Below are 12,361 nucleotides of genomic sequence, written 5' to 3'. Positions count from 1 at the left end.
TCTTCTAATTGTATACTTGTTGTTGATATTATGGTGAAATTTTCCTTGATATAAGCGAGTTCTCCGGTCAGTGTGGTACTTGAAAGCAGCGTCTTGGCAGTTTTGATGGAGGAAGCTTCGCCTTCATTTGATGCTTCAATAACATCTTCGATAGCATTGTAATTGGTACAGTATGTGGCGTAAAGCCACGTCCAACGTGCGACGATGGGTTAGGGAGGCAACAGCACAGAAGGAAGCATTTCCTTGAATTTCTGCACTCCTAGTGGAGCTTTGATTAAGGTTTCTTTTCACTACTAAAATTAACTTATCTACATCAGGAAAATGTCCACGAATAGTTTCCGCAACTCTATTTAGTACATGTGCAATGCATGTTACATGTATCATTTTAGGGTAGACCTTTGGCAGCTTTCACCATGTAGAGAGCTGCATCAGTGGCCAAAAGAAAAACATTTTCTCTTTCCACTCCTTCAGGCCACAACGGATTCATTGCATTATCGAAGGTTACAGGAATTGTTGAGTGGTTAGTTCTGTCCAGTGCTTCACAGGAAATGAGAAATTTATCTCCTCCTCGGTCTCCCCTTAGAACACCAACAACAAAGTTTGCCGTGTATCTCCCTTCAGCATCGGTGGTTTCAGCAATAGAAACCCAGATCTTGTTATCAGCGATGCAGGATCGTATTGTACTTAAAACATCTTCGTAACAGGTAGTCACGAATTTCCTGCCCAGTGTTGTTGCATTCGGAATCTGCTGATTAGTGCACTTCTTCCAAAAGAGAAAGCTGAAGTGTTGATTGACTTCATTCATCGGTACATCAGCAGATATCGGCATCGTACATAAATCCTTGTTAAAATCTGAAGTTTTGATTGTCATGGACGGTGATGAATTTCTCTGGAACAGGAGTACATCAATTGTGGGAAGTTTTACCAATATTTTAAAAAATATTACTTTTATAATGATCTTTCTGACAAGAATATTAAACATAGAAGCTTCATATTCTATCTAAATAATGATGAATATATTCTGAATATATCAAAAAGAACATTCAAGAAAATACCTTTTTTACTTTCTGAGATATGTTACTAAAACATCGGAAATTACATTTTTTTTTTCGCTTCACACTTCCCAGTTCTCTTATGCATATCGAAATCTGCTCCTGGATGAGTATTCTATAAATGTGAAGTTTGATCTATCCAGCCATTTACCAGTGATAATGGAAAAAAAACCGACAAACAAACCAACAAACAACCAAACAAACATGAAAACTCGAAACTACTGATACGATCTTGAGTTGACCTGAAACGGATAATATAACAAATTATGGTGATATAAATATCATTGCAGACAGCGTACCCCACTACAACTTTATTTCTGCTAAACAAACCGAAGAAGGAGACAGCAAACGACTAGTTCTTCGGCTTAGGATGTCCAAACTATTCGAGATATCCACAAAATACACGTATAATAACTGAAGAGCATAAAACATTCTACAAATATTTCTGGAGACAAACATACCTATCTTTAAGAGATCACTCGTAATATCAGCTATTATATTTGTTAAGAGTAGAAACCCTGCGGTAGGTATCGGAAGATGCTGCTTAAAACTGCATTAAAGCTTCACATAACCTATGTGACCTACAAGAAAAATGCTTTGATATAATTTAATAAATACGTACATTTTGTTTGACGAATATCTTGTGACATCAAGAATTAATCGAAATTTACCTAAGAGTAATGTAATACATACTACTTACGAATCGGCGACATATACAGTACAGTCAGTAAGAGTTTTGTTCGTACAGCTATAATGTGAATACAAGTTGGTTATACGATTGATGGTTGTAGGAAAGGTAGATTATGCATTTATAGAAAAACAAGGAAACGTTTGAAGAAAGGTAATGATGATCATGATGATGATTATTATTGTTGTTATTATTATTGTTGTTGTTGTTGTTATTTAAATAGACCTAACATCAAGGTCATCGGAGGAAGGAAAACTAGATGTATGATTATTAACAGCTCAGATATAAAACCTCTTCTGGGGAAAAAGACAAGGCTGAAAGATGGCAAGAAGATATTCAACAATTGTATGAAGGGACAGAAATAGATTATACGGTTCTGGAAAGAGAAGAGGCTGTTGAGCTGATAAAATAGGATATACTATTTTAAAGTCAGAATTCTGCATAGTTTTGAGAGATTTGAACAGCAACAAAGCTCCTGGAATTGATGACATACCCCATGACGAGGTAATTTGATTTAGTATGTAAGATGTACTGTATGATCCGGGAGAAGTGTCATCATATCCTAGGCAGAATGTTGTTACATATATTCTCAAGAAAGCAGGTGCTGATAATTTTGAAAACTACTGCAAACATTAGTTTATAATATCCTGCTTGCAAAATGTTAACACGTATGATTTAAAGAAGAATGGAAAGAAAAGTTGGAGATGGGTTTGGAAAAGGTCAGATGGCTTCAGAAGAAATGCAGGAACACGTGAAGCAATCCTAACTTTACGTCTGATATTGGAGTATCGAATTAAAAAGGACAAGACCACGTTCATATCATTGGTACATCTAGAAAGGTATTACCGACCAAGTGGCTGCATGGTTTGGGTCACGTAGCTATCAGTTATCAACTTGCATTCAGAAATAGTGGGTTAGAACCTTACTGTTGGCAGCCATGAAAATGGTTGTCCATGGTTTTCCATTTTCCACACTGTTAATCTCATCATGTGCGTAACTGGCTTCTTGTAACTTCGTTGTAGACGTAGTTACCTACTGTGATGATATGACATTTAAGATGCAGTCCTACTACAACCAGGATATTAATCACATTATTACTGAGCGAGTTGGCTACGCGGATCGTGTTACATAATTGTGTGTTTGCATTCTGAAGTTAGTAGATTCGCAACAGCAATCCAGAAAGAAGTGAGACAAGGCTGAAGTTTATCCCCCACCCCTACTTTGCAATGTTTATATAACACAGGTGGTAAACGAAATCAAAGAGGTATTTGGAAAGGAAATCACAACCAAAGGAGAGGAAATCAAAATACTGAGATTCGCCGATCATATTGTTATTTTATCTCAGTCTGAAGAAGATCTCAAGAAGTTGCTGAATCGTATGGACAGAGTCCTGAGGAAGGAGTACAAGATGAAAATCAATAAGTCCAAAACAGAAGTAATGGAGTGCAGTCGAAGAAAGTCAGGTGTTGGAGGAAATATTAAATATTATATTAGAAATATCTGGTCTTAAAGGAAGTAGATGAATATTGTTACTTGGGTAGTAAAATAACTAACGATGGTAGAAGTAAGGAGGACATAAAATGCAGACAAGCACAAGCAAGAAAGGGCTTTCTTAAGAAAATAAATTTGGTCACTTTCAACATCGGTATAGGAATTAGAAAGATGTTTTGAGGTTCGTCTCGAGTGTGGCATTGTATGAAAGTGAAATATGGACGATGAGTAGCTCATAAAGATAGAGAATAGAAGCATCTGAAATGGGGTGTTACAGAAGTGTGCTGAAGGTGAGATGAGTAGACCGAATCACGAATGAAGAGATTCTGAAACGATTTGGTGAGAGGAAATCAATTTGGATAAATTTGAAGAGAAGGACAGCCAGAGTGATACGGCACATCTGAAGACACCCAGAACTTGTTGAAGTAGTTTTATTCATGGAAGTGTAGGCGGTAATAACGTTAGTGGTAGACCAAGGTATGAATATGACAAGATTAGAGCAGATGTAAGATGTAGTAGTTACGTAGAAATTAAAAGTTTAGCACAGGATAGGGTGGTATGAAGAGATGCATCAAACAAGTATATAGACTGATGAATCAAATAACAACAACAGTATTGAGAAGGAAAAGTGTTAATTCACTATAATTTTATCTCTGTGATAATAAAAATAGGATAAAATTAGCATTAACATTGCACAGAGATTTCTGGCGAACATTAAATCAATACAAGCACTGCTTAGCTTTGCCGAAGGAGAATTTTATACAAGGTAGAGTGAACTCGCTGAGCAAGAAGTTTATTAATGAGAGACCTTGCAATATATTAACACTGAAGTCACCGGTGGTCATGATAGGTGAGGCGAGACCCTGATCGTAGTCGGGTGTGACCTTTATGACGTTTTTCGATCACTCTATCAACGATCGTAACAGATAAGAGTTTAATGTCTACTAACACAGTGCAAGGATGAATGAACAAGCGGCTAAGTATGAATTTAGAGACAACATTCATGGTAGCCCTAACATAGACTCGTTCATCCACAGTCCCGTCTAGAATGTGACGCTGCTAATTTAGAGACAATATTTTAAACTACTGATGTTTCGGTATTACGCGAATCCACCAGTGCAGCGATTGGGAGATGATGATACCGTATATGATACAGCTGCGAGTCGTCTGTGCTTAGCTGCGTTACGATACGATTTGAACTGAGAGCCACACACCTATATCCGCTCACGACGACTGCAAAGTAATCAGATCTGCTGAAGATAAAATGTAGAAATGTCTAAAACGTGCGTGACCAAGTTGTGTACTTTAAGGTGGAGGAAAGCACACTGAAGGGCCAATCGGGAACTTGTTTTCTTGTGCAGCTAGTGTCGGTACTTAGTGTTGGGCCAGCCGTTGGTTTTTATCACGTATTTTTCTGAATATAGATGATACCGGACCATATCTATGATGGAATTTTAAATCGCTTCGATCATTGATTGATGTACACGCCATCGAAAGATGTGATCCGACCCAATACCGCATTCACTAGTTAGTTTATTTGCACTTTGTCATTGCGACAACGACTCTGTTGAACGTGCCTTACTGAGACTAGTGTATTGTTAATGCACATGTAGATCTGATTAGAATTCGACAGCATTTGATATTCACACCGAGTGCTATGTTTGCACTGCTTGTACTTGAAGTCAAGCACGTCGCGTTTGTAGATCACATGTGGCTTCACTTTGAATCTACAACGCTGGCCATTCGTCTTTTGTGGGAATTCAGTGCAAAGTCACTTATTGATAGTGGCTACAGGTATTGAAGGTTGGTTCTGAGCCTCTAACTCCTCAAAGTGCTCATCCTCTCAACACCTCCACGTGCTTTAGTATACCGATTGTGCCGCTCATGGTGCCATCGTCAAAGTCAATGTTAGTTGTAATGATGTAATTGTAACCCACTTGAAAGAAACTCTACACAACTAAACGACACTCATTCTGCAAAGCTTCGGCCGAGCTGTAACGTTGTGATTCCTGTAGCTATACCTAGAGCGTTCGGCAACGCTGTGTGGCCCCATCGCTGTTGCATGAGTCGACAGTGTAGTTTTTATGGCACAAACGTACACCACCGGGCAAGTTTGTGTCGTAACATTGCTGGGTCCTGAAGGATAACTCGGTGAGCTTAATTTCGTACGCTTCGGAACGCTGAATGTTACAAATTTTAGTGAGTATAGCAGAGGGCGTACCGTCACTTTGTCTCATAAGATGATGCAGTGCAGAGCTGTTTAATGATCGCCACAGTATGTAACCACCGATATAATTGCGCGGTGTTCGGTATAAAAGGCGTCGCGTTTACAAGTGGCAGTTGTCGTAAGTTATCACAGAAAAACCTATTGATATCACTAAATGGTTGATCATGCGCGCCAGTGATCTCCTCCAAACGTAGGTCGCGGTCGTTGATCGTACAAAGCTGATGTCCGTATATTGCGCATTTCATTACCTACTTGCATGGCAGGTGTCGTGGTAGATATGCTTGAGCTGTCTCTTCCTATGGCCGGTGATGGCAAAAAAGTCATTTTCCATGGATTGCGACGTTAGCGTAGAAGTGATTTCATTATTTGCTTGCATGGCGTCGCTGCGGTAGATGTAGTTGCGCCGTTGCTGACCTCCATAGCCGCTGCCACGGAGGATTCCTTCGTTCCCGACATCCCTTGATCCTCTCATAAGTGGTTTCAGAGGAATCTCTAGACTGCTGTTGAGGTCCTCTTTCAAACCGTACATGACTTCTGCATTTCAACTTGCCCTTTCCATGAGTATTGGCGATGTGTACAAATTTGTTTATGTTTAATATTAATTAAACACAACTTAACCATAAGAAATCAAAACTAATATCGTTCCAAGGCTTACGAACTAGTGGTGGGACGTAGATGAGCTAAGAGTTTGGTCGTACTGAACATGTCTCCAACTATTTCCTCATTAACATTTGAACCAAATGTATCTCAGGCCAGTAAAGGTAAAATAGAATACTGAAGTTAATTTGGAGAAGTACTTGAGCAATTTCAATTTCTATTAATGGACAGAACTTTATTTGAACAGTTGTTGGTGATACAAACGCAAAGTCGCATACACTTGTATACAGTCCTAATTACAAAGCATATGCATTTTGTAACGTATAATAAATTTACGCTGGTCCGGTTGTGTAGGGGTAGCGTGCCTGCATCTTACTCGGAGGGCCCGGGTTCAATTCCCGGCCAGGTCAGGGATCTTTACCTGGGTTTGAGGGCTAGTTCGATGTCCGCTCAGCCTACGTGATTAGAATTGATGAGCTATCTGACGGTGAGATGATTCGTCGTGCTGACCACACGACGCCCCGTGATATGTAGGCCTATGGGCTGAGCAGCGGTCACTTGGTAGGCCAAGGCTCTTCAGGGCTTTAGTGCCAGGGGGTTAGGTCATTAGAAATTTACGTTGTTTCCTTTCTGCTGCTCTCTGGCGGAGTCATAAATCGGAGATGATAATGTTAATGGGAAAATTCTCTTGGCAGTGAATGTGTAATCACTAATACCTCGTTGACACGCGATGTTCTGTCTTGTTACGTTGTCTTCCCCATGGTATCGATCATCGTACTTGAGTAATCTGGGTCATATTACCGGAATATACTACCCTCCTGCCCTGCTATTTATGGTCACCAAGGGAATGAAAAGACGTGTTGCTTACGAGCAGAGGTTCTGCTGCTACACTTTGGTATAGTCCATTACTCACTATTACTTAAGAGTGATTGCCAGAATAAAATCTTGAAGATAGCAGTTACGAAGTTCCTCTGACGCAACACACTTAGCAGTATCAATCCATAGTGAAACACGTTCCTGAAGGTAGAGACATAGAATAAATCTACCGTATCCCCTAACCCTTGCCTGCCGTGGAAGGCGACTAAAAGGGTAGACTCCATGCGGGCACTGAGCTTGGAGTACGTAAGGAGGGTATTTTAAATGTATTGCAAGGATTCCTCACAATCGTCTCAGGCTTCTCATGTTCACAATTTTCCCTATCCGACCTTCCTCGATCAATTCTCGTCTTCTCCTACCACGACGGTTGTTTGTGAGCATAGGAAGACTTTCAATTTCATATACTTTGACCCTTTTCTTCCTTTTGTGAAATCGTCTTTCATCGAATAGTCCTTTACTCCTCCTGATTAGAGTCAATCGTCAAGATATACTCGTTGTTCTTCCCCTTAAAACAGTACTTTTCACCATTAGCACCACTACAGTGAAATTGTGGAAGTTCATTCTCAGACAATTAAAAAAGTTAGATGGGAACTGAGCTGAAATTTTCAGATCTTGCATTTAATAACGATTAATGAACCATCAGTAGCTTTGACTGAATGACCGGTTGCTCGATTGATTAGTTAATTATTTAATCAATTGACATACCATTGTGGCGTTAACTTCGAGGACACAGAACTTTGGCCATGGAAGCAAATACTATTTTCCTCAAAGAACGAACAGATCAGATAAAGAAAATAGAGGAAGCAATAACACGTGCGAAGTGATAATCGTACACAAATCGGCTTTTACATTGTTACTGGTTTGTTGTCCGACTCATTGGCTGAATGATCAGCGTACTGGCCTTCGGTTCCCGACCGGGTCGGGGACTTTAACCTTCAGTGGTTAATTCCAATGGCCCGGGGGCTGGGTGTTTGTGCTGCCCCAACATCCCTACAACTCACACACACCGCACATAACACCATCCTCCACCACAATAGCATGCAGTTACCTATACATGGCAAATACCGCCCACCCTCATCAGAGGGTCTGCACTCGGCTAGAAATAGCTACACGAAAAAGAAACAGGTTGGTAGGGTAACTTCATGATATATATAAACCTCAGTATTTTGCCTTGCAAGTTCATATTTAAGAAGTTGTATGTATACAGAAATGAAGTGCGACCAAGGGCTTATGATGGTAGCACGTATATAAGCAAAGCAAAGTCACCTCCGTGCAGGCCATGAAGGCCTTTGGAGGAGTGGGAGGTAAAGGCTTCCACCATTGTTAACCTCGGCACGTGTTGGGGTAGAGTGGTTAGCTCTACACCCGGCCACCTTTGCCCCCAGGAATTAACCTGGTACTCATTTTGGTGTAGGCTGAGTGAACCTCAGGACCATATGCACCTCCGGAAGTGGAAATCTCATTTCTTAAATTTTACGACTTCCTGACGGGGATTCGAACCCACGTCCTTCCGGGCGGACCGAGCACGCCTTTACCGCCTCAGCCAGGCAGCCCGTAGGACGTATATATATATTAATAATTATTAGAATGTATGTTAATGTTTTAAAGTTACAGTTTTCAAATTGAACGATGCCTATTGATATATAAAAATAAAACTAGATTAAATTAGAACCTCACTAGCGGTTCCTTTCTAGGATGATATTAAAGTTGTATATGAGCTATTGCAGTTTGAAAATTATAAATATTGACAGTTATCTTCTCCATGAGTCAGCACTAACTTAAAAACGAAAATGAATGAACAAATCTTTTGGATTCTGAGGAAGAAAGAGATTTGGCCTTCAACATTTGTGTTCAAAATGATGACCACCAGCCTCAATACAAGCTTCCAGTCTGCCATGTAAAGACTGATGTACACGTTCAAGCATTTCAAAACAAATTTCAGAGCAAGGAGCAGTAATACGTTATTTCATATCATATGGTGTATTCGGTATACCCTTGTAAATAGCGACTTTTAGATTTTACAGACAAAAAATATAAAGGGCTCAAATGTGACAAACAGGCCGTCCAAGGTTCAGGTCTCCTTCGTCCAATCCAACGATTTATTTACAAACATTGAATTTTCACGACCGAATTGTAATCGAAATCGACCTAATAGGTTGAAAGTCTTTTCGATGTATTTTTTTATATCTTTATTTATTTATTTATTTATTTATTTATTTATTTATTTATTTATTTATTTATTTATTTATTTATTTATTTATTTATTTATTTATATAATTCGCTGGGGCCATCAAGGACCACGTTAAGTCTTGTTGCATTTGACACTGAACTTGGGCTTCTTTAGAGCCCAAATTTCCCTCATTCTTTGTGAGTGGGCCTGCTTACGCTCCTCTGTCCAAGGGGCACCGTGTCTTCTCTTCGGTTGCCCGTCTCGGTTTAGCCCGTTCGTCAATATTTTCTTGCGGAAGAGATCTCTGTTAAGGGCGTCTTCAGCTGAGATATGTAACATTTGCAGGTCTTCTTTGGTATTTCTAAACCAGGGAAATGTGGTTTTGAGGTTTGAATAAAAAAAGTGAAAGATTTCTTTAGTTAAATTTCTTCCGTCCATTCTTTTCAGATGACCGTAAAATGGTGCCCGTCTTTTTCTGATTGTGTCGGTAATTTTCTCTATTTTACTATAGACTTCCTTGTTGGATCTCTTTTGGTGGATTCCATTTCTGTACTTTGATCCCAAGATTCCTCCCACAATTTTGCGTTCTCTATTCTCCAGTTCTTCAAGGAGTCCTTTGTTGGCATTTAGAGACAGGGTTTCGGCTGCATATAGAACTACTGGCTTCAGAACTGTTTCATAATGACGTATCTTGGTGTTTTGGGAAAGGCATTTTTTATTGTAGATTGTGCGGGATGTTTGGTAGGCTATTTCCAGTTTGCGTACTCGCTCCTGAAGTGCTTCTTTGTCCAGTCCATTTTTCATGATGATCTCACCCAGGTATTTGAATTTGTCTACTCGGGTGATGTCCCCGTATTTTGTATGGAGTTTTGGTGGAGCCTCTTTGATGTTAGTCATTACTTCTGTTTTCTCAAACGATATCTGCAAACCAGTTTGTTCGGTAATTTCCTTTAAAATTTCAACTTGAGCTCTAGCGGTTTCTATGTCGTTTGAGAGAACAGCAATATCATCGGCAAATGCTAAGCAGTCTGTTGCGATCCCCTTGGATTTGGTTCCTATTCTCAATGTACTGTAGTTGGTTTCCTGTAATCTCACCCGCCAGGTTCTGATGATCTTTTCAAGAACACAGTTGAAGAGTATCGGGGATAGCCCATCACCTTGTCGGACTCCTGTTTTGATGTCAAAGGAATGCGAGAGACATCCGTGGAACTTCACCTTGGATTTTGTATCGGTCAGGGTGGCTCTAATTAATGCCAGCAGTTTCAAATCAATTCCAAATTCATTTAAGATGTTTAGCAGGACTTCCCGGTCAATGGAGTCGTACGCTTTCTTAAAGTCCACAAAGCACATGCTGCTTCGAACTTAGTGTACAATATCTGATGATCGTTTTGAGATTTTGGATCTGTTCAGCTGTTGAGCGACTTTTTCTGAACCCTCCTTGGTATTCACCTATTTGATATTCGACTTGTGCTTCCAAACGCTCCAGGATGGCAAGTGATAGAATTTTGTAAGTCACGGGTAGCAAAGATATTCCTCTGTAGTTGTTGATGTTCTTCATGCTGCCTTTTTTGTGTAATGGATGGATCAAAGCTATTTTCCAATCTTCGGGTAGGGTCTGCTTGTTCCAAATTTCTTCTATTTGCTTTTACAAGTTATCAAGTGATTCCTCTGGGGCATATTTCCATAGTCCTGCTACTACTGAGTCTTCCCCCGGCGCTTTGTTATTTTTGAGACGGGCAATGTGGCGCTTGATTTCATCTCTGTTGGGTGGTCTGGAATCTGGGTACCTGAGTAAGGGTTCCTTGGTCTCGATGGGGCTTTGCGGTTTAGAGCAATTAAGTAAATTCTTGAAGTAATCTGCCAGAATGCTGCAATTTTCTTCATTTGACGTCGCCAGTGTGCCGTCCTTTCGCTCAAAGCATAGAGATGGTGGTTTATAGCCAGTGAGTTTGCGTTTGAAGGCTCTGTATTACTCTCTGCTTTCATTCCTCCTAAAGTTTTGTTCCATCTTTTCAATGAGAGATTTTCCGTATTTACGTTTCTCAGTTCTGAACACCGTAGCTGCTTGGGCACGTTGGATTTTGTAGGTTTCCCAATCATTTTCTGATTTCGTAGAGTAGTATTGTTTCACGCATTTAGTCTTTCTTGGAGGACTGATTCGCAGGTACTATTCCACCGGGCATGCTTTTTGCTTCTCTTGATTTCTGCAACGTCTTTGGCGGCCTCAACAAGGAGACTTTTGGCGTTGTTAAAGTCACAGTCATTTGGTCTAGCCTTCTCCTGGAACTCCTCGACCCTTTGCCGAAGTTTATCATTGTCGAAGCGTGTGATCTGTTCGGTTGTCTTCCTTGTGTTTGCGGGAATTGTTTTGAATTTGATAAGAGACGTATAATGATCTGAGGCCACATTGATGCCTTTCTTTACCTTGACATTCATAATCTCAGGGCTGTTTCTCCTGGACATTGCAACATGATCAATTTGGAACTCTCCGAGAGCTTGGACGGGAGAACGCCAAGTCATTTGCTTTCTGGGTAGATGGCGAAAATGGGTCGACATGACCTGCAGGTTGTGGTTTTCGCAAATGGACACCAGTCTTTTGCCGTTGGGATTGGTTCTTTTGTGAGCAGGGTAATTTCCTATAACTTTCTTGTACTTCTGTTCGCGACCTAGTTGGGCATTGAAGTCACCCAAAAGAAGCTTGACATGGTGTTTAAGGATTTTGTTTAATTTTTCATCCAGTAGGTCACAGAAATTATCAACTTCGTCTGGATCAGACTTGTTCTTATCGTTTGTAGGAGCATGTGCGTTAACTAGGGCGTATGTTTTGTTCTCGCATTTAATTGTGAGTATAGACAATCTGTCATTCACAGGTTCGAAATCTGCAACCGATTTAACGATCTTGGTTCTAACAGCAAACGCGGTTCCAAGCATCACAGCTCCATTGAAGATTCCTCTTTGCGCTTTGCTCTTGAAAAATCGGTAGCCTTCGGATTCAAAAATCTCTTCATCTGGGTACCTTGTTCCCTGTACGGCCATTATGGATATCTGATTTTCGTGAAGAGCTTTGGTGAGGGTTTTCAGCTTGCCAGTTTGTGTAAGTGAATTTATATTGAAAGTTGCTAGAAAGGTTTTAGATTTTGGCCTGAGTTTTTGACTCTTCGGGGTACACCGTGACGCTCCGACTCGTCTCTTGCATGATATCGAGTCTCCCCCAGAATCCGAACGAGACTCGTGCGCTGTGGCCTTCACGACGAGGGATT

General features: G+C 40.4%; 1 protein-coding gene across 1 annotated transcript in view; it reads right to left on the bottom strand.

The window, feature by feature from the left end:
- LOC136859145 (proclotting enzyme) overlaps nt 1-5,987 on the bottom strand; it is a 136,191-nt gene extending 130,204 nt beyond the window's left edge. Inside the window, exon 1 of the mRNA XM_068225773.1 lies at nt 5,711-5,987. Coding sequence (XP_068081874.1) covers nt 5,711-5,987 — 277 coding nt within the window. The remainder of the gene's footprint in view (nt 1-5,710) is intronic.
- Nucleotides 5,988-12,361: the final 6,374 nt, after the last annotated feature.

The sequence above is a fragment of the Anabrus simplex genome, chromosome 1 (assembly GCF_040414725.1).
Source record: "Anabrus simplex isolate iqAnaSimp1 chromosome 1, ASM4041472v1, whole genome shotgun sequence".
In the NCBI taxonomy this organism is placed as follows: Eukaryota; Metazoa; Arthropoda; class Insecta; order Orthoptera; family Tettigoniidae; genus Anabrus; species Anabrus simplex.
This window is presented reverse-complemented; position numbering and strand designations above follow the sequence as displayed.